Source organism: Ciconia boyciana, chromosome 7 (assembly GCF_034638445.1).
Source record: "Ciconia boyciana chromosome 7, ASM3463844v1, whole genome shotgun sequence".
NCBI lineage: Eukaryota > Metazoa > Chordata > Aves > Ciconiiformes > Ciconiidae > Ciconia > Ciconia boyciana.
The window spans coordinates 3659185-3681962 of record NC_132940.1 but is presented as its reverse complement, the minus strand read 5'-3'; the positions used below and the strand labels follow the sequence as shown (position 1 = coordinate 3681962).

Sequence of the window (22778 nt, the reverse complement as noted above, 5' to 3'; positions counted from 1 at the left end):
AATACTCCTGATGAGCTGCACCTAGAAAAGACCATTTCCCCAGACTCCTGTGGTTCCATCCTCCAGGCTGAAGGGGGAAATGTGACCCCTCGGCTTTGCAGGGCTCCCATGGGCAAAGATGTTACTTGTTATAAAACTGCCAACCCTCTTCAAAAGCCAAGCAAGGGCATTTAATGTTGTGTCTTCTTGGAGCTGTGAACTCATGCAACCTGCATGAGGAGGCACTCGTTTTCTTTGACACCACCTTCCTGTGACCCACTTACAGCCCCTTGGACTAAGGGACGGGGCAGAAAGGAGGAACCGATCTAGTCCTACACACCTTAACACCATAAATGCTTCAATAAAGTTTCACTTTTACTGGAGTGATTCATTCACCTCACTCACATTATGATGTCTTGGACAGTAACAAAGCACTGTATTTAATTTTAATATATATTAAGTCTCTGGGACAGGCAAGGAACCTGACAGGCATCACTGGATCCCATTCTTCAGCTGAGAGTTTCCAGCAGGGAGTTCAGCAGTTTTGGAGGGAATGGCTCTGTGATGGGGACAAGACCCAGCACAGCGCTGCTACGGGGCTGGCACAGACCTGTCCGCACCAAAGGCTTTGCTCGGAGGGCAATGAGACACTTGACCACAACCATCTGCAGGCAGCAGGCTATGGGGCCAGAGAGGCTAGACCTCTTCTTCGGGTGCTCTGGCTCCTGCTGACAGCACAGCAGCTGGTGGAGGCTGGTCTGTCCTGCCCTGCAGGGACACAAAAGGCTCTGCAGGTCCCTTCTTGATGTGGCTACGCTGGGAGCCATAAAGGCCTTGCTATGTAATTCTTGAAAAACCTTGCAGAAATGGCTCTGCTATGGAGAACAGACTGTGGTTTGATTTTTTAAAAAAAACAAAGGCTCACCTGAGTCTTCAATCTTTATAACGGTGGTATCATGTCTCTAAATGTGGACGTATCCATCCAGGTTTGAGAGGAATTACAGTCTGTTCTAGGTGTGTCTGTGGACAGAGATGCTACCGGCAGATGGTGCAAGAATGTGCAGGTTGTGTTTCCTCCTGTCTCTGCTTCCAGAAGTGAGTTACAGCTCTGTGAGATGTTATTCTGACCTAAGAACAGAGATGGGGAAAGATTTTATTTTTACTTTATTTTAATTATGGCTTGCAATATATAGCACCTGGCTTCTCATTTGAATTCCAGCCCATAATGCAAAACTGTGCTGCCTCTGCTACTGGCAAAGCTGTGGATCCATATGTTATATTAAACTGAGCAGCAGGCTGTGAGTCGTGAAAGAAAATATGCACAGACAGACAAAATATGGGGAAAACACCCTTAACGATGCAACGAGACCATTTACACAACACCACTTTTTTCTGCACTACAGAACTTCGCTTTCAAAGAGATTTGAGGAGAAACGTTCTGTTTCAGACCTGGCCACAGAACCATCATGCCTTTGGCAGAATTTCAGTGTACAGAACTACACGTTTATACTGTTATGAACTAATCTCCTTTATCTCTACATTATGGGCATAATTATTGTTATTTTCTTAGGTATAATGCATGTGTGGCTCTAGAAGTTCACAGATCACAGCCAGCTGTGTTTTCTCCTAAGTTACGAGAGAGAGAAATGAGAGCTAAGGCTGCATTCTGCCTGCAGTATCAGGAGCTATACACCTCGATCGCAAAACCGATAAACTGTCCAGCACGGAAGAGCACATCGTGGTTTGCGCATTGGCAAGCTCATGGTTTGTGGCTCAGACCTCCAAGCTGATGTTTGCCTTTTGGAAGATGAAACAAAAAGGAGCTCATTGCAGGTTTACCATGGAGTTTACAGAACCGTACCAATTTCTAGTTTATTATTTCCTGCTTTTCCTAAAGTCTGCATCTTTAAGGATGCCTAATCTAAGCTTTTAAGACAAAAACTGGCCACACAGGTCAAGCTTTTGGGCTAGGTTTTACACGGGAGAGACTGGAGCTGGAGTAACTTCCTGACTCCCTCCCAGGTGCCCTTCTCCTCTGGGCTGTTCCATAAAGTTGCTCTGCGATCCATGTTAGCGTGATCTGGTGAAGAAGGTCCCACCCCTGATACAAGACAGTAGCTCTGCTGCTGCCTCACCCCCTCGGCCTGACGTCAGATCGCACAAACTCCTCCTCTTGAGTTGCTACAAACCAGGCAAAGCCCCGGAGAGGTACCTCTCTCACAAGTACTGTGTTTCTACGGTGGTCAAACTGTTCCCACGTGCACCGACATAACAGTATCACAGTTAAATAACGGGTTATGAAATTATTTGAGATCCTCTGAAAGCAGATGTAGCTCGTCAAGTAGGAATCATTTAGGTTTTGTGAAGGTCCCAGGCTGTTTGCTGTGGGAAGAGTCAGATTCCCTTTCCAGTGTAGTAAAGTGAGTCGGGCAATTTGTTCCTGTGTTTCTGGTTGTGAAAGGGGGCAGAGCTTGCACAAACTGGGGATCACCAAACAGTAAGAGCCCTAAATATTCATTTCTATTCCTTCTACCTGAAGCCAGTCCTGACTTGACATTTTATAGTCAGTATTCTCATTTTTGTGAATGGTTTCTTACCTTTCCTGCCGTAGGGTGTTTGACCGAGAATTGTATTCCTCAAGAACAAAATAGGTTTTGCTAAGGCAAACCGCGGAGAGCCCAGCGTAGGGTACAGACCTTCCCCGGGTGATCCCTGTGACCGGGGTGGGAAGGCTGCTGAAAGAGCACATTGTCCACATACAATTTGCACAACGTTCACAAAATTCACAGAATAATTCTGACAATACGGGAACCCTGACAGATTTATAGGCCTGTTGCTGATATAGCTGCAGGGGTTGGAAATTGCTATAATTTATGTAATTCAACAACAGGTAGAGGTTGTGGAGGTTTTTTCCTGCAGGGGATAGTGCTCTGTACTGGAGACTTCCTCCAGGAGTCCAGAAATCCCACCTCTAGGGAATCTGCTCTTTCCAGGCATTTCATATGGTTATTTTTGGCTATGTCTGTGGAGATTTCTAGTTTCCCAGTGCAGCTATTTTTATAACATATGGCTGTGAAGTCTATAGTATTAGACGTAATTTAATCTTGCATGTTTGAGTGTCTCAGGACCGTACATATGCAATTACTGGCCCTTGCACCTGCTCCCTCTTTGGCCTGTATTTGAAACACTCCTTTACTGTAAGAAGCCGAAGCTTCGGAGGCTTCTAGACAACAGTTCCTTTATTGAGCGTGCTAAGCTGCCATAAATACTTAATTAGGTGTTGCTCTATTTTTGGAGAGATACAGAAAAAAAAATCCCCATTTCCTTACATTTAAACAGAACATTTTCCTGCTGGAAAAATTTCCCTGCATTAACTAGTGACAGGGAGCCATATTTTAAGAGGGCGCATAAAAATTTGAGAGGGTGAAAGGCTGGTAAAGAGGAGATTTCACTAAGCTGAGGGTTCTCTCCTGTAGTTCTCTAGGTGGGAAGGGAGGCTGTCGGATGGCTGGTTTTGAGACGGAGCTGTGCAGGGGCCTTTCAGGCAGCACAGCACTATGTCAGGCTGGTGGATGCAGCTGCTTCCCAATGAGGGGAGCTTCTGCTTCTCCTATATTTGCTGTCTAAAAATAAATCATGGCTTCACGGGTATTTTTTAATGCTGAGTCATGAATCGGCTAACCAAGCTGTCCTGGGTATGCTAAGTGGTGACATTGCCTGGAGAGCTTCGTGTGCCGTAAACCTTCAGATACAATGATTACCTGCACTGTAATTACAGTTGATGTATGCATGTATATCTATGTAAGAAAGCAAAGGCAGGGGTGTGATTGTACTGCCAAATTTAAAAAAACAATCAGTTGATGGAATTGCAGCTAAGATTTCACCCCGCCCATTAACAAAACAGGTCTCCTAGAAAGGTTTGTTAAAATTAGCTAATTATAAGGCCTCATTCCATGCTCCAAACATTACCTTGTGTCATTTGACTTGAAACCGCCTCCAGGAATGCACAGTAAATACCGAGACTGAATCCTGAATTCTACTGTAGTTCTTACACTTCAAAGGTGGTTCAAGTCTTGCTGCCACCTGTATTAGAAAATCAGTCTGATTACTTGGTGTGGGCAGCCATCTCTGCTGTGTTCTCAACTTCTTGTCCTGTGGCTTCCCACCCAAACAACTTCATCTCCTTGACCTCACCTCTCTTAATCTTGCTGATTTCTACACAAGAACATCTGAAAATTTCCCTGTCCTTTTCAATGGTTAAAAAAAAAAATTAGGACAAGATTAAAGGACCGAATTCTAAAATGCTGTAACTGCACTGACCTCAGAATCACCATTTGATGGCACAGAATTAAAATTAAGTACACTAAAATCAACAGCAACTAATGCTTTAATGAATATAAAATTTAATTCAAAAAATATCATGCTCTGTATATTGTGAACAGTTTTCCATACAGGTGATAGAGGGGAAACTTAAAGATCATTCAACCAGAATGTCTCTTATAATTATATTGACTTTGTCTTTAGAAGCCAGAGAGAACTAACTTACAAGTAAAGATAAAAAATGAAGTATGTATGGTTTGGTCAAAATAATGATGATGGGGAATTAGGAAGCAATTTGTGAGTGTGTTAGGGGAGAGAAATTATTTCGAGCAGGATAAGGGTTATACGTAATCAGATTAAATTACCAGTAGAAAAAGTAAAATGCATCCAGGAAGAAGACCTGACACTGAGATCTACTGGGCCACACAACAGACTCATCAGAGGATGACACAGAAGCCTCTTTGAAGGGGAGCATTTGGAAACAGACCCCACGCTGTGGAAAAAAGGGCAGGTAAAGTTTGTTCCAAACATGTGCTGACTAAGTATTCTGAGAGGTACTTTACTGTCTTGTACTTACTTGATGTATTGGTTGTGTGGCAGATGCATTTGTTGATTAAAATGATCATTATACCTATTAAAGCTGAGTTGACTACTTCATTAGCCAAAAAAAAAGTAATACACAGAACAAAGCCCCATAACTACCATGTGAAAAGCTGTGTACGCTTCCAGTCTCTGCATAAATACTCTCTGCTAATGTCTCCCTTCCCTCTTTCACTCAGTTACTGCAGCTGAAAGTTAAACCATGAGCCTGTAAATGTTCACAAGCCTAACTTTGAACCCAAAGCTAGGCCTTCCAAAGTCACTGAAGGTGTTCCTAGACACAGGTATACCTGAAGCTTACCTAACACTTGTACATGTGGAATTAGATTCTCAGGTTGTAAAATGCTTGGACATAAATAGTCTTTTATCAAGTTTGTTAAAGCAGATTGCAAACCACGCACTTGACAGGGTAGACTTTTATTGAAATGCAATACCAGTAAGTAATAAACGGCCTTAGTCATGCCATTTGACTTGAGATCTGTCAGAATGCGCTGCCATATCAAACACAAGCCTACCTGGAGCAGCTGGACTCCTGCCCTTTGAGTTTATCTGTTATTGATTCAAGGTCCAAACACGTAGAGATTTCATCCTTCTCATTACACCACTCTGTGACTACCACGGTCTTGATTGCCCAGCACCTTCCAGCTCTCGGTGAAGCAACTCCCCAGCTGGCCACTCAAACTGGCAGCATAAAGCAGATTTAATGAAACACATTATTAAGCAACCAAGCAGTTACATGACTTCTGAGCACCACCCACCTGGATAAGACTTCCTTACACACGCCTGTTGTCTCACACAAAAGAACCTCTGTAGTCCTGAGTGTCTATTACTGCAGTGAACTTAAGGCAATGTTTGCAAAGCAGAGCTAAATGTCATACTGCAGAACTCAGGTCAGGAAATCCAGCGACTTTCAACGGGAGCTCAGTATCTAGCCAGCTTCGGAGCTTTGTGAATCCCACTAGCCAAGTAAATAAATCTTTAGGTCAATATATACCTTGAGAATCTGAACCTTGGCTCCCTGGGTGATGGGCCTGTCTGTCTGCAGGCGTACAAGGATATTTCACCCTGCAAGAGAAAGCAAAATATGTGTAGTAAGCGTGTATATGACTGCCAGAGTATATGTAATTTCTGCCGTAATTCAAATGTATATTTAGGGATATTGATCTAACAGGAATAATTAATTCATGTAGCAATGTAAAAAACATCAAAAAAGATTGCAAAGAACTTTTCAAAATAAAATTGCTTTAAAAACACTATTTAGACTAAGGGCTAGGCTTCCGATTTTGTTCTAGCACTAACGTATTTTACTCAGCAAACTGCAAAGTTATACATTGCTGTACAGGAAATTAAAAAAAAAAAGTGTACAAGTCATGAGGGAACTGCCTGAAGGAAGGGGAGTAAAATACCCACGGATGTGGATAGGACACTATCAGTGCTAATACCTTTTGAAAAACGGTGTGGATCTGTGGCAACTGTGCGTGATTTGGTGGCCATCTCGTTTGCTTTAGTATTTAGCAGAGAGCACAGTGCCACACTCAGGGAAGGCAGCAGGAGTTTGTCCTCGGGTCCTGCGGCTCTGTACTGAGAGTGCTCAAATTTGGGGTAACTCCACCCAAGGTGAAGGGATGCTAAGGCCTAGGTCTGGGCATGGCTTAAAGTCAGTTATGAAACTAATCCTATAAAAAACTCTTACTGAATAACTTAGAAAACTTTTACAAAAGTTTTCCAGTGGAGTCACGGACATAATTGCAATAAACAACTGTGTTTTGGCTTAACAGGCTTTTCTTTTACTGTAACTGTTAACATCAGTGCCTAAAAATTGTGACTGCCACATAGAGTTCCTTAGTTCTCAAGATAAAAGATGAGTCTTTAAAAGACTTCTGACATTTTGGGGCAATATTAAATTACATAGCATCACAGTATATAAACTTAATGTAGCCGATCCATGTTTCATGAGAAATGTTTACTGCAGGAACGCCTCCATCATGTTTCTCCCTTCTCACACTGTCCAAGTCCTGCCAGAGGAGAGCTGTGAGAAATATAAGACCTTATATGGAGTAAATAAAGAGCAATTTTCAGAGCCAGATGAATCTGTGAAATATGGAAGCCATCGTATATGTAAAGACAAGACCTCATAATTCACAGCAAGTGAAGCCACAAACGAATTATTGAGGCCTTTCATCATAAACAGAACGAGTCTGTGTTCCGCAGATGTTTGCTTTGTTGCAAGACTGACATTAGATTTAAAATATTTCATTCTTCTTATTAAAAAAAATGAAAGTACACTTCTCTTTAGGTTAACCAGAACTGTTTCTGTTCATAAAAAGCATCTACTGATGGAGTCACAAGGGGCTAGAATTTACTTTGCTACATTTCCAGAGGTAACAAGATGTATTTTACAATCTCTCATTAGTTTAAGATTTTTCTTTAAGACAAAAACATATCGTTAGCCTGGGGAAAAAAAAAAAAAAAAGTCTTAGCTTTTCTGTAGAAAGGGGCCTTGGTAAACAGTGTGATGAATCTATAGCTGCCACATGCATGTGACAGACAATAAACATATTTACTCCCAACCACCGTCAGGCTTAGTCACTCAGCCATTGTTCAGACGTAAAAGGTTTCTGCAGACCTGGTACAGCCCTGCCAGCAAAGCTGCTCTGTAGCGGCCAGTTTAAAGAGCAGAATGGAGTAACCTGCAGTATTTTCCCAATACCACCTTTTGTGAGCATACCGATCACTGTACCAAGATTTTTTGCAGCTTTGACAGCCTCAATGAAAACAATGATTTATTGCATTCGTCATAGCTGTGCTGGTAAAGCTTTTTATCACAGATCTCACAGGAGGTACTGAGTGCAATAAAAAAAAGCAGGAAGCTTGCGATACGGCTATGTTATGTATGTAGAGAACGGGGCTGAACCCTGCAACGCATCATCCCCAGTGCACCTTGATGCTGCACGGTGCCGGCTGGGCAACCTCCGGCCGGCCCCGCAGCCGCCTGCCCGCGGTCCCTGCACACGCCCAGAGGCGCGGGGAAGCTCCGAGGGCCGGAATGGCAGACCTCCCCCTTTCCCCTCCAAGGCGGGCCGAGCGACGGCCCTGCCGCAGCGGCACACGCCGCCGGCCGCGCTCACCAGCGCCAAAACCAGGCGGGCCTTCGAGGGCCAGCCAGGAACACGCGTGCGCCCCCCGCCCGCGGGCCTCGGTCGCGAACGGGCGGCACCGAGAGTGGCGAGGGCCGCGGGGCGGGAGAAGGGGCTGCGGCCTGAGGGACGGCGCGGCTCCGCCTCCGGCCCCGCAGCGCACCGGCCCCGTTTGCCGCTTGCTTTTCGCCGTCAGGCGCCCGGCTCGGGTTGGCGGTGCCGGCCCGCCGAGGCCCGCCGGCTCCGGGCAGCGCTGCGGGGCGGGGCGGGGCGGGGGGAGCGGGCGCGGCCGGCGGGAGGGGACGGGGGGACGAAGGGACGAGCAGAGGGGACGGGCGGCCGAGCCCCGCCCCGGCCGGTACCTCAGGCCCGCTCGAGCGGCGCCGCCATGGGCCGCGCGCCTCTCGCTGTGATTGGCGGAGGCGGGGAGGGGCGGGGCTAGAGCGGGACCAATCCACCGCCGCCGGAGGGGGGTGTCTCGGCGGAATGGTTCGGCCCAGCCGCCTCCCCTCCCCCCGCGCGAGCCCGAGCCCTTTGGCCCGGCCGTTACCAGCGCCCGCGCGCGCCCAGGCAGGACCCCGCGGGCTGCCCGCCGCATTGCCTGACGGCGGCGGCGGCGGAGGCGCGGCGCCGGCGCTGCCGGCGGGCCCGTGCGGAGGAGTCGCTCGGCCGCCGCAAGCCGGTGGGAGGCAGACCGCCGCCGCTCACCATGGCCCTTCGCTGCTGGCGGGCGCCGGCGGCGGCTTCCGCTCCGGCGTTTGAGCGGGGCGGCCGCGAGCGCCTGGGCGCGAGGAGGGGTGAGGGCGCGGGTCCTGGCGGCGCGGAAAACGCGCCAAGTTTCCCGTGGTGGGGAGAGCGGCGCCGGGGCGCCCCGCGGTCTCCATGGCAACCGGCGGGCGGCGGCGGCGGCCCGCGCCGTGCCACCATGTAGCGGTGAGGAGAGGCGGCCCCGCCGCGGCCGCGATCCGCTCCCGCGGGCCCCGGGCCCGCTCCCGGGGGCCGGGCCGGGCCCGCCGCGCCGTTCTCCGCTGGCCGGCGGGCGGGCGGGACCGTGAGGGCGGGCGGCGCGGGGCAGCGGGCCGGGCGGGCGGCGGGAGGCGCGGGCGGTGCCGCCGGGGCGGCGGGCGGCCGGCGGGGAGGGGAGGGGAGGGGAGGCGGCTGTCAGAGCCCGCGGCGGGGGGTCCGGGGCCGCGCTGTGCTCCCGCGCCCGTTGCCGCTTCCCGCAGCAGGAGTAAATGGCGGTGCGTGTCTGTGTGCGCGGCAGGTGTGAGCGCCGAGCGCAGCTTCCCGGCCGGGCTGGCCGCCTCCCCCGCTCCCCTGCCCGCCAGGAAAGATGCCCGGGGTCTTGCCGAGTGACAGCACCGGGCCTGCGAGAGGGAGCCCCTCGAAGAAGAACAGGCTTTCGCTGAAGCTCTTCCAAAAAAAGGAAGCGAAGAGAGCACTGGATTTTACAGAGTCCCAGGAAAATGAACAAAAGAGTTCAGAATTCAGAGGCTCTGAGATGTACGTAAGAGTTTCGCTTTGAATAAGCGTTTCTGGTTATATTGTGAAAGTAGTCTAGTACCTGAGCAAGAGTTACGTTTGATGCAACGGATAAACAGCGCTGCTCCATCCACTCATTTAAGTTGTATGTTCTTGCATAAGTGTGCGCTTCAACGTGTGCTAAATAAAGCCTTAAGCCAAGTTAATCAAACTGAACTAACGATTCACTGTGACGAGTTTCTAGAACTATTTAAAGAAAACAAGTTTGCCGTACAACGGATGTTTAGCTGGCTGGCGTGAACTTTTTAATAACTTCAAGAAGTTAGCTTATTTGAAGTTAATATAGTTATTCTGATGCTGAATTATTTAAAGTATATGACAACGTAGGGTTTTGCAAAATAAGTTTTAATAAAAAATAATGGTTTTTAACGTTTATTTCTGCTGCAAGTAAAAGAACCGATTGCGCTGCTTACTGGTGTTCATTAGGGTGTTTCAAGGCCTGAGCCAATCTGTCAGCTCGTTTCATTGCAGCTAGTGTGGAAATTTTAATGGAAAAAATTGCTTAATCATGGTCAATTACAAATGTGTTGGAGACTTTAAAAGTTTGGTTCTGTTGTGCCAGTACGGTGCATTATCACCGCATATAATGTGCCAGGTTCATTGGTTCCTTCTTTTTTTTTTTTTTTATCCTTTTGGTTTGCATCCAGAAACGAAGCGGTGTGAATCTGGAGCAGGGGACAGTAATAAAATATGTGCTAGACACGTTTTTCCTAGCACTGCCTTAGGAATGAAGAAAGAACATACAAAAGTGTTTTAAAGATAACTTTTTTGGTTCCCTAAATCGGTCTCCTGATATTTTTTTAAAAATATGTATTGGAACTAACGGCAGATTTGCCTGCTTCTTGTAAACCTGTCTGGTTTTGTGTAGGTTGCTGAAAAGAAGTGTTACAGTTGAGCAGTCCCTGATTGAGTGCCCAGAGTAGCCAGACAGACACTCTCAGAAACACTTAGACATGATTTTGACCTGTATGTCTTAGTCATTAATTCTATAAGCTAGCTCGGAGATGGTGGATGGCCAGGAGAGAGATGTGCATGCATACCGGAAGGAGTCATTTTCAAAAACTGTCTCTTAACATGCTGTTTTCTCTATTTAATAGCGATCAGGTCGTTCCTGCAGCACAGCCTCCCTCACTTGTTAGCTGCGAGAAAAAAGACAACATGTTGCCTTTTGTGGGCTTGAACAATCTGGGTAACACTTGTTACCTTAACAGCGTACTTCAGGTAAGATCGTGTTCAGGGGCCTCAGAAAGATGATTTTCTTTTGGTTAAGCACAAGTGGCTGAGATTCAGCTTGATATTACATAGAAGGTGTCTGGATGTAGTATGAAGGGAATCTAATTACAGTGGGGGAAAAAAGATGATACTGCAGGAAATGCGTGCACCGTAGGTTGCCTCAATTGGGTAATTTTTCAGATTGCATACTCGGGGCACCTCCCTGCTATGAATAACCCTGCGTCTTTGCGTGCTGTGCAGCAGCCGTGGGAGATGCAAAGCTAGTTTGATTGTAAATGCGGATATGTACGTTGAATAACTTCTTACTTTACCAATTATTCTCTTGTTTTAAACTATTGCTTTCAGGTATTGTATTTTTGTCCTGGTTTTAAAACTGGAGTAAAACATTTATATAATATCATTTCAAAGAAGAAAGAATCTTTGAAGGACGAAGGAGAGCAAAAAGCAGAAAAGGTAATGTATCTCCCTACATGTTCCTTTACTTGTAATTTTGCAAGTGAGGCTGCATGCCAGGAGTATAATGAAAATATAACTGTGATTTCTTTTGTTTGTAAGAAGTTTTGCAGTATTGTTTTCTACAGTGCTATTTCAGGTAAAGATACATTTGAGTTGTTTTGAACTTGTGTTCAAACTTGAGTGTTCAGAGTGTCTGCAAACTTGTAAGCACAGGTATTAAGTTTAACAGAAGAAATCCAGGAAGATCTCTCACCATGTTTCTGACATTAAGATAATTATGATACAGTACTTGGAGTGGATGGAAATTGGAGGTTGGGCAAAGATGGCTTGGGTTTTTAAAATAATGGATAGTCTGGGTTTATATTTATTTTCTACTGGCAAAAGAGCAATGTAGTGTCTGAAACTCACCTGTTTCCCATAGCAGACAAAAAATCTGTCAAATGTCTGTTAGAATAATAAGTGAGGGCAGGAGAGAAAAAGTTTTAACTTGATGTTACAGACAAAACTGCAAGTATTTTTATTCTTTTTATATTGTTATTGCAGGGAAATTGTAAAGAAGATCCACTGGCAAGTTATGAACTAATCTGCAGTTTGCACTCATTGATTCTTTCAGTTGAGCAGCTTCAAGCCAGCTTTCTCTTAAATCCAGAAAAATACACGGATGAACTTGCTACTCAGCCACGAAGGCTACTCAATACCCTTAGGTACAAATTGTCTTAAACACATCGTCAGAATTTTCACCTGAAGTTTTGAGGTCACTGTACAATACAGCATTAGAGACTTGCGGGAGGTAGACGGTCTTAAACTTGGGCATCATTATAGGAAGTTTTTCGTGTTTATTGTTACCTCTACGATATCATAAATTTGAAAGTAAAATTTCATTTTGTAAGAATATAATTTGAATCCAGCAGCGGATTTAAAACAGTGCTCAGCCTTAAGTATGTAAGTATTCTCATTGACCTGAGAAGGACCGCTACTGGGTTGCAATTGAATGCGTGTTTAAATGCATGACTGTAGCTACCTTCCCACGGCTGTCTGTGACAGAGAGTTCTCTCTAGGCCTGGAGAGGATCCTCCCCTGCTTTTATAAACTCCCTAATTTAAATCTCAAATCATGTTAGCTAGTCAGTAAAGAATAACTAGTCTTCAATGCCTTGCTCATTTACTTTTGCTTTTAATAGAGAGCTCAACCCTATGTATGAAGGCTACTTGCAGCATGATGCCCAGGAAGTTCTGCAGTGTATCCTGGGTAACATCCAAGAAACATGTCAGCTACTGAAGAAGGAAGAATTGAACAAACTGCCCGTGGAAGAGCCTACAGCTAAACTGGAGGAAAAACTTAATCAAAACACTGGGAGCAATGGAACTAGCAGCGCTGCTGAGGAGGAGGAGAATGTACTAAGTAACCATGTCGGAGAGATAGCTGAAGACAAGCTACTCAAAGGAAATGGGAAAAGAAAAAGCGATGCTGAGGGTGGCAATGCAAAGAAAAAATCCAAAGTATCAAAAGAGCAAATTGCAGCAGAAGAAAATCAAAGGCAAACCAGGTCAAAGAGGAAAGCAACAGGAGAAAAGCTAGAAAATCAAACTGATGCCATTGCCAAGTGTTCCAGTGAAAATGAGAGTGCGAAGCCCACACAGAAGAAGTCACGGCTTAGATTAAACTGGTTAAAATCTTCATGCAAACAGCCTAGTATTCTGTCTAAATTTTATAGTTTAGGAAAGTTAACTACAAACTTGGGATCCAAAGACCCAGGGAAAGAATATGATGACTGTGAGCTTGAAGACTCATCTGTAAAGTGTGAAAATGGTAACAATATTAAAGAAGATTATCGTGAACCAGCGTCTCCTGTGGAAAGTCATAATCAAAAAGGAACTGAAAAAGAACCAAAAAAGGAAGGTTGGTGAACAAGTGTATGAGCTTAAAATTAGTATGATTAAGAAATTACTATATGTGGGAAGTCAGCCTTCAGACTGCGTAGCCAGCAGAGCTCTCTAAATGCAAAATTACATTTTCAGGAATTAAAAAAGATTTTTGTGGAAGAGAATTTATTTTTATATATGTTTGTTGATTTATTTTTTTTCTTTTTAATAGCTTGACCTGTTTAGCTTAGATCTGGTATTCCTCTAACATTATGTAATCATTGTACAATATATAAAAATGTCAGAATACTACCAGGTTTATATTATCACTAATTTTTGTCATCTATAGAAATAGCAAGTGGATTCAAGGTGTAAAGGAAGATTACTGTCAGGAGCAAACAGAATCAAACCCCCTTGGCTATGAATTTGTGTCCCAAGTCTTTACAAATAATATCCTCTCCTTCCCTCCCTATTCTTCAGTCCTTCCATATTTTCAACCTTCCCAGGAACTAGGAAGGACACTGGATGTATTATATATGCCAGTTGGCTGGCAGGTATGGATTTTGTTCGTGTCAATGAAACAAGATACCTCTGAGGGAAGGGCCTTGATATGAATTCAGTAGTTAGTAATTTGGAACTTTCTTTCTGATCCAACCACCAATTTTAATAAAAATTTGAAGGAATGCAGAATCTTTTGAGATCTCCATTTCTTCAGCAGATTTGTCTACAATTGGCCAACAAGTTCGGAAAGTATTGGAGGAGAGGACTGAGAATAGAGACCAGGCAAAAATACAAGTGTGATCTTCCCCAAGAAGACTAAAAGTCCATACTAAGAAGGCAGTGCATTGATGACAAACACAAATTTTCCAGAATGTGACACTGTCACACTTAACGTACAAAACAAGAACCTCATCTTAAAACAGAAATTAAGGTTTGAGGGCCAAGAGAACAGGGCTCCCTATTCAGTAACAAGTAGATGACATTGTGAAAATTGCATGTGATAAGCAGATTTTTTTTTTTTAATTCCTATCTGGAATCCCTAAAAGGCCATGTCTGTAACACAGTGATTTTCCAAGAAGGACAGCCAGGTTCTGAAGTGTCTTTTGAATAAAATGCATCTTGGTAAGTGATCTGGCATATACTTTCTCTAGGTACAGAGCTGGCTGTTTTTGAACTAGTGGAGAAACTGTTCCAGGGCCAGTTAGTACTGAGAACAAGATGCTTGGAGTGCGAATGCTTCACTGAAAGAAGAGAAGATTTTCAGGACATCAGTGTTCCAGTGCAAGAAGATGAACTTTCTAAAACTGAAGAGAGTTCTGAAAGTAAGTAATTACCAACAAGGGTTGTGATGTATGTTTCTGTTTCAGCCAGCCATTGAGGAAGGACAGTGCCATATTTATCAAGGAACACTGCTCCTGTTTGTGCTGGTTAAAATTAGAGGCTGTTCTGTTATCTCTTGTCCTGATTAACTTTTAGACTTTGGAAACACAGCGCTGATAATGTGGACGGGTCCATACAGTATTAAAATGGTTTCATGTCTTAACACATAACACAGACTGCTTACAGACCTTCATTTATGTACATGTTTTCTTGCTTATAAATAGGTATTTTCTTTGACTTGGGTCTTCCCTTTCTTTGTGGCTAAGAAATTCTTCTGCTTTTTCTTCATTTTATAAGAAATATCTGCATTTTTTCTCAAAAATAAAAGAAATGAGAAACCAGCTTTTTTTGGTTAATTTACTGTAGAAAATGATTTTTTCAGTATTTTAGACTGTCATTACCTTAATAGCATTTGGTTTATATTTGTAAATGTTAGTCCTCTGGTATCTTTCACAAATTTTATATGAATCTATAAGTGATCTATACTTAGCTTTTAGCTATTTTCAAAAGTAAGCATGGCAACAATAGATTTTGAAATTCCAAATTTTAAAGAAATTAATTTTAGTTCTCATGGACTTAATTTGGAGTAGCTTTTACTATTTTTGCCCTTCCCGTTTTGCTGAAGGACTTCAGGCTAAAGTGTGTGTGGTTGTGTTCATATGTAAAATGCTACTGACGGTGTAGGTGGTCTTGTCATCAGCGGTGTGAAGCGGTCAGGGGAGGCAAAATGTAAAAAGTGAAAGGGAACCGTCCGGTTACTTTGGAAGTTTGCCTTAATGAGCGAAATTCTGGCCTCAAATACATGCACCCAATTTCCAGACATGGCAGCAGAATTAGTACGTGCGATCTGACAACAAGCTTTGGGAAAACTGCAGATTTTAAGTAATAATATCCATTAAGTGATACTTTCATCACTTCCTGAAATGATTCAAAGATTCGAATACATCATCTATGTCATACATATTGAGTGTTCCTTACAGTGTTGATAATAGTTTTTGAACATTTCTTAATTTGACGTATTTTGTTTTGTTGTTATTCTGGTGGGATGCCTTGGAAATGTAAATAATAGCGTATTTGTGAATGTAATGATTCTTTTTTATAGTTTCTCCAGAGCCAAAAACAGAAATGAAGACTCTTAAATGGGCAATTTCACAGTTTGCGTCAGTGGAAAGGATTGTGGGAGAGGATAAATATTTCTGCGAAAACTGCCATCATTACACAGAAGCAGAACGCAGCCTTTTATTCGATAAAATGCCTGAAGTTATAACAATTCATTTGAAGTGCTTTGCTGCTAGTGGCTTAGAGTGAGTATGCAGATTGACTATATTACGAAATGGTGTGCTGTTGGAAGGAAAATCTTATCAGAAGAGATTAAAATGTTTTGTAACTTTTCCAAAAGCAAAAGCAGATTTCTAGATTGAAATTAACTTAAATCAGTGGGACACAGCCCCTAATTTCATAAAGGCTTTCTATTGTTACAAGTAGCGCAGAAACTACCTCCAGGAAAATATACTTTCAGGAGACTTCTTGACAAAAATTGGTTTATCTGTATTCTTGCAACAGCCTGATATCCTGATGTTTCTTAAAACTTTGTTTACTTTTAATATCACCTGTCTGTATGAGTTTAGAGGCAGGTTTAAGTACTTTAGCAGAACACGTAATGAGAACAAAACTGAATTTTATGGTTGCAGCTAGTAGTACACTTTGGTCTCTAACTGAATGTGAGTACTAAAATTGGGGAAAAAAATCAGGAGATAAACATTTTGAAGTGCTAATGCACGGTACAGAAAAGTTGATCAATTCCTTTAAAAATACAATAATATCAATGTCATTGATGTTCAACTGCTGAGCAATCAGTTTAATGTTAAATACTGTAGAAATCCTTATTTTTTGAAAGAGATTGTTCTTATGAGAGTGTTCTTTACCTTTTTTCGTACTTAGGAATTTAGGGATTCCCTTTGGGAAAGGAAGGAAAAAAAAACCACCACCACCACCCCCCGCCCTAGAGTACTGTACACAAATGAAACACTGCCATGACACTTTATGCACAGCCTTTTGCAGAAAACTCTTATTTCTCCACTGAGATTCAAATAACGAAAAATGACAGAAGGCTTCATCGGGAAAGACTTCTTAAAACTGTAAAATATTCGCCCAGATCCTTTAGAAAGTTGTTAAACCATTCATTGCATTTTTGAGTTACTATACAATTTTAGTAATGTTTGCAGTCTTGGCCTGTATTTTCAACTCTTCCTGGTATTCACTAAAACATACCTTTTGCTATCTGCAGCAGCGTTGCCGGATGCAGCAAAAGAAGATAAACTTGTGTTGGTTTCAGCATCCCCCTTGGCGCATTTGTTCCAGAGCGCCAAGCACGCTTCTCTGCTGCAGCCTATGTTTTACAACCTGATGGCTAGGCATAGTTCTGAGACTGAACACTGAGCTGCTGTCTGATGTCCAGGAAGTTATTTAGGCACAAATTATTTTGGCCTTTTATCCACCCGCTTCCCTGTGCTTTGCATTTCCCTGTTGGTTGGCTTTAGACCTTCAGAGCCACCTTGCCAGCAGGAAGGCTAATGCATGAAGTCTTCTATGGAATTTAGTTTATAATTGTGTCGCCAATATATTTTAGAACTTGAAGTGTGTAGGACCTTTGGCACTATACAGGTACAAAATATAAGTTGACAGATGATTTGTCAGAAGATGTGCTATAAGCAAGTGCTGATAACTGGTCAATATAAATAAGATTTGTAAAATACCTATTGTCAAGGACTCTATTAAGATACTTTTGCAGATAGCTTGCTAAGATTGTTAAAACTAGAATTCCCCCTCTGCCCGCTTTTAGTATTTGTTTTTAGGAGTATCTAGGTTTCTGACAAAGTAGAAAGGAAACTTCCTCTGTCTCTGTAACGTCTGCTAACATCTCTTCATACAAGTGTAGGATCGTAACATACAAAATTGTCTTTTCATTGTTCTGCGTAATATTTGACTGTCACAACAAGGCAGAGAAAAAGTTGGACACTTTTTAAAAATTGTAATGCTATTATTGAGTAGCCCTTGATGTGAGATGGTATCCTGGTAGGATTATAGGCTATTCAAAAAAATACAACCAGAGATGTCCACCTGAAAGGAAATCTGAATATTATCTTCAGTTTGCTCCTACGTTTGCTACTTTTTTGTTTCTATGAGGAAGTACTTGCAGGTTAACCAGCCATCTCCTGAATCACTTACCTCTTCTTCTGTCCTGGCAATCTTTGGGTCCTTCCTCCAAAATACTCAGACCTATATCCGGGTCAGACTGAATCCAATCTCTTGTGGTGTTCCTCATGTGTCCTCTGAATCATGCCATACATTTTCTGCCAAGTGCTAGCAGCCAGAGATTAAGGAAGTAAGAGTGGAAAAATCAGATGTAGAACTGGAGTCAGTGATGAAGCTGAAACTGCTTAGAAGATTTTTTCCCAGTTTTTGGCTTGGATGTTTTATCTTGGACAAAACCATGTCATTTCTAAACATCTTGATTTGGAGTAATAAAGCACAGCTGCAAATCAAGCAGGGAAGAGCCGAGGCTAGTAAACCAAAGCGCTGGCTTACTCCATAGTATCCAGAGTCACTCTTATGGTGGTTTTTGAGCAATGAGCTTTGATGGAGCTTCCCCCAGTTGACTTACGTAAACTTGTAATATTTATTGTAAAGCTACTACTTTCTTCATAGATGAGATGGCAATGATTTGCCCTAAAAGTAATAACAGACTGTTTTGCTGGCCTTAAACTAAGATTTTTAAACTAAGAATCTTCATACGACTTGTTTTAGCTCCCATAAAAAATTTGAACTCTTGCGTGCTTCTCAGTTGTGCTCTACAGAGTTTTCCGACAACTGAGTTTTAAATAAATGAAGTGAAATGAAGCAGAGGGGAACAGTAATGTAAATATTTGCAGTCAGTAGGGATTTGCTTCATCTTTTCTAGATGCTGGCTTGCAAAGTGTTTGTTTTTTTTTAAATAAAGCAGCCAGTGTGAAAATCTACTTGCCTGGGGATGAGTAATTCTCTTTGGCAAGTGTGTGTGTGTGGGGAAAAAAAATGCTAGGCTGTGTGTGCTCAGACTGGGAAGCTATTAAGAAGAAATGTGTAACTGGTAACATGTAATTAAGCATTTCCGCTATATAAATTTAATAATTGGTGAGAAAATTTAGATTTTTGTCTTGTGAAATGGTATCAGGTAAGAGCAGGTGATTTTTTTTTTTAAATTTTATTAAAAAAAAAACACGCTTACTTTAGGTTTTGGTTTTGTTACAGTCACATTTGCTAATTAGTGACAGCAGTGCTTATGCCACTGGAAGTCTTTATTTGGAGTATTTCACATCCTGACGTGTTAAAAGCGTTGCAGTAAAACAGCTTAAGTCTTTAAGGGTCTATAATAACTTGAGGTGTTAATTCAGTACAGTGGGTGAAGTTCCACTAACTTACAGCCTCAAAAGCTGTAGTTGCAGAAATCAAGTTTGTTGTGTATGAACTACTGTCCATCAGTCAGAGGAGGCAGAGTACTTGGCATGCAATTTTTCTGTCTTCAGATTCTTATCATTAAGAAGAACAAAAAGCTAATAGGAAAAGATTTCCTCTCTTATTTCCTCCTCTCCAAATCTTTCTGATGCTGGATCTCATTCAGAAGAAAGGTAGAGCCTGTTTTTTAATGTTTTATGTTAATATGATTGTCATAGTGTGCTTGAGTGGAACTGGATTTCTGATCTAGAGTATCAGCAAGCAGTTTCTCTGTTTCTTCTCTTCTGAATATCTCTATTTCTGGCTACTAATAATAGGGATTTTCAGAAGATTTAAGTTTTATTATTCTGATTATATGCTCTTTTGTGTTTCTTTTGGTGTAGTCAAATGTTTATGGTAAGCCTAGGTCTAAAATGAGTTTTCAATTAATTAGACTTGAGTGACTGAGGAAAATCTCTGTGTGTGTAAATGTATTTGTGGTTATAAGGGTTTATGGCTGTGAACATTAGCGAAATGTTTAGAAGCACAGCAGAATCAAAACTAAACCCAGTAAAACAAAAGTAATATTCTGTTACTGCAATTATGATTATACTGTTATGCCATATCTACAACTTCCGTGGATTAAAGATAGTTATTCTTTTTTATGATAAAATGCAAGTTGAATAATAGTAGTTAGCGCTTTGGAACCTAAGTTTTACAGTTTGTCTATATTCCCCCATTATTTTTCCCTACAACACCCTAACAGTTGAGCAAGACTGAATCATCACTGAAATCTATTAGGACATCATAACAGATCGTTAAATAAAGGGGTTAATTAAATTGGGCTGATGCAATATGTAACTCATGTAAGATCAGAGTCATTCAAGGAGTCTAATACACAATAATGTAAAAGTCCCAACACTTATTTTCTTTTCATACTCTTTAGAAGATCCTTATTGCAATGAAAGGACTTAAACTTTTCTCATTGTAAATTTATGCACTATGAACAAAATGCTAAATATTTACGGAATACTAGATGCTTTTCTAAAAGTAAATCAGCTAATGAAGAATCCCTAGTAATAAGAAAGTTGGTAACTTCTTCATCCGCAGATAACCATTGCGTTACTGTTGGCAGTATACTACAGTGCACTAAGATGGTCCGAGAAAAATTACTCAGTTTTTCTGAGTGACATTAAAGCTACTTGAAAGTAAAATAGATTTGTATTCCTTTATTTAGTAAATTACTATTTCAAAGGTTTGGGGAGAAAAAAAAACAACAACCCTGCTTACTTCAACCTTGGATGTTGAAGAGTTTTTTGTTTTGTTTTTTTTTAATCTGGAAAGCAGGATGGTGTCTGGGAAGAAGTGCAAGTACTTGTGCATAGAAGCACAAATGATAACTGAACAATTAGGTTAACTCCTTTTATCACCACTATTGAGAAATTAACTTTAGTCGATACTTCAGAAAAAGGGAATATCTTAAATATCAAGATTTAACATTATACATACTCGTAAAAATGTCTTTAGTGAACAGGGGTGCCTGGGACAGATGCTTATGATAAGCAAGTTGAAAAGTGAGCAACTTCTCACATTCAGATCGCCCATGTCTCTTTAATAGAAGGAAAAGAATATACACACACTATATGAGTCACTTAAAGCAGTATTTGTTGTGAGCGGTTGTGGCAAGAGGTCTTAACTTTGTCTTTCTTCTGAAGGTTTGATTGCTATGGTGGACTGTCCAAGATAAACACTCCCTTATTGACGCCTCTCAGACTGTCACTGGAAGAATGGAGCACAAAGCCGACCAATGACACCTACGGATTATTTGCAGTGGTAATGCACAGCGGCATTACAATTAGCAGTGGACACTACACAGCTTCTGTCAAAATTACAGATCTTAATAGCCTAGAGTTAGATAAGGGAAATTTCATCACTGACCAAATGTACGAAATGATTAAACCAGAACCACTGAATGAGGAGGAGGCAAGAACTGTTGCTGAAGACTACGACGATGGTGAAGTCTCTTTTAGAGTCAACGGCAACACACAGCCGGGTAAAGTTCTGAACAAAAAGAATATGGAAGCTGTCGGACTTCTTGGGGGGCAGAAGAGCAAGTCTGACTGTGACCTGTACAACAACAAACCAGCTAACCCTGAGAAGTTTCTTAACGTAGTTCCTGAGAACAGAAACCCCGAGTCTAGCAGTAGTAATGGAAGCGTGGAGTGCAGCACAGAACACAGTGAGCAAAATGGTGTTGCTTCCAGTGGACTAGAAAACAAGGCTCTCTATGTACTGCAGAGCCTGAAAGAGTATGAAGGAAAGTGGTTGCTTTTTGATGATTCTGAAGTGAAGGTTACAGAAGAAAAGGACTTTCTGAATTCTCTTTCTCCGACGTCATCATCTACATCAACTCCTTACCTACTGTTTTATAAGAAAATTGTAGAGTGATACTGTATTTTGACTGTAAATATTAGGGATTTGCATACACCTATTGGTCTGATTTGCATCAAAACTACCTGGAAGAAACCGCTGTTTGTTTTTGAAGCTACTGGATCATAATGTTTCTGGTCTTTTTGTTCGGTGTAAGTGGCTCAACTTGAATTAACAAACCTTGACATAGAACTTAACTCACATAATAACTTTTATGCTGGAGAATAGTGATATTACCTTTTAGACATACCAATTTGTATAGTTCCTAAATGATGCCTACAGTACACGGTAGTGGTTTTAACACAGCTCTAGGTCTCAGACATGCCTATTGTATGACTAGCTTTTTTTTTTAATAAAAGTTATTTGTATTCATATTCTGGAGTAAATGTATATTAACTAGCAAATTTCATCAGAAGTTGTGTATTTTTGTAACTTGGGAAGTAATACTTCATATTTAGTCCTTGGGTAATCGACGTGGTATATTCTCCTTATCCAGTTCTATACTGCTCGGTGCAACTCGAAGCACAAGAAAAGGGTCTTGTAACCTTGTTTAGTGTATTGGAAGGAACTGAACTTAATAGAAATGTTTGAACAGTCTAATTTGCATCTGGTTGCATAGGTGTTAAATGGGCAAAGTGTACATAGGTGTGATTAATACTTCAAAACAGGGGGAGCGTGTAGTGTAATTAAAATAATTTTGTACTTTTAAGAGTAAAGCCCTCTAATATGCATATCTGTTTGGGTGGATTTGGAACTTAGTGGTGATCTTATAACAGTTAATTTGTACTTGGAGCTCACTGAAATGTGGGAAAACGAAAGCATTTGGCTTTGATGCTTTGTTAAGAATGTATATATGAAATAAAAAATTTATTATATGCATCTGAGATGACTAGATCAGACTTTTGTGTTTGGAGAGGGAAAAGCGGAACGTGAACATGGCTGGGCACTGTTCCAAAAAGGCTGGGAAACTATCTGTCTTAGAGAAATGGGAGATTTAAGGGCTTTAAAAAATAACATTCTCTGTTTTTTAACTGATTCTTGTACAGCGTATCCTAATTTGAAGGCACTTGATAACTAGAGGTAAGGTTTGGAGGCAAGGGGAAAGGGAAACAGATTATTGTAAAAACAAGTGAAATGTTTGGCACTAGATACTAGAGATTAAAATCCCAAATCATATATTAGATGCTAAATATTAAGGTGAATCCTATAAACTGCAGACAATTAAAATCTTAAAAATATAACACCGAATAGGATGAGTGTTTACTTCTGCTGTCATAGGATGGGTGGAATGACATGAAGTGCTGCTGCAGAGAGAGACAAGGAAAGATACACAAGATGTGAGTATGCCCTAGTTTTCTGGATATAT

General features: G+C 41.9%; 1 protein-coding gene and 1 long non-coding RNA gene across 2 annotated transcripts; one reads left to right on the top strand and one right to left on the bottom strand.

Moving 5' to 3' along the window:
- Positions 1-748: 748 nt before the first annotated feature.
- Positions 749-5550, bottom strand: LOC140654724 (uncharacterized). Its single transcript, XR_012043503.1, has 3 exons — positions 5415-5550; positions 3949-4062; positions 749-1107 (listed from the first exon to the last, which is right to left on the bottom strand). It is a non-coding gene; the product is annotated as an uncharacterized lncRNA (long non-coding RNA).
- Positions 5551-8679: 3129 nt separating this feature from the next.
- Positions 8680-21786, top strand: USP1 (ubiquitin specific peptidase 1). Its single transcript, XM_072869006.1, has 9 exons — positions 8680-8969; positions 9301-9539; positions 10676-10799; positions 11157-11264; positions 11811-11971; positions 12448-13166; positions 14281-14451; positions 15612-15813; positions 20698-21786. Exons 2-9 carry the CDS (start codon positions 9370-9372, stop codon positions 21428-21430), a joined length of 2388 nt encoding a protein of 795 aa, XP_072725107.1. The 5' UTR covers positions 8680-8969; positions 9301-9369; the 3' UTR covers positions 21431-21786.
- Positions 21787-22778: the final 992 nt, after the last annotated feature.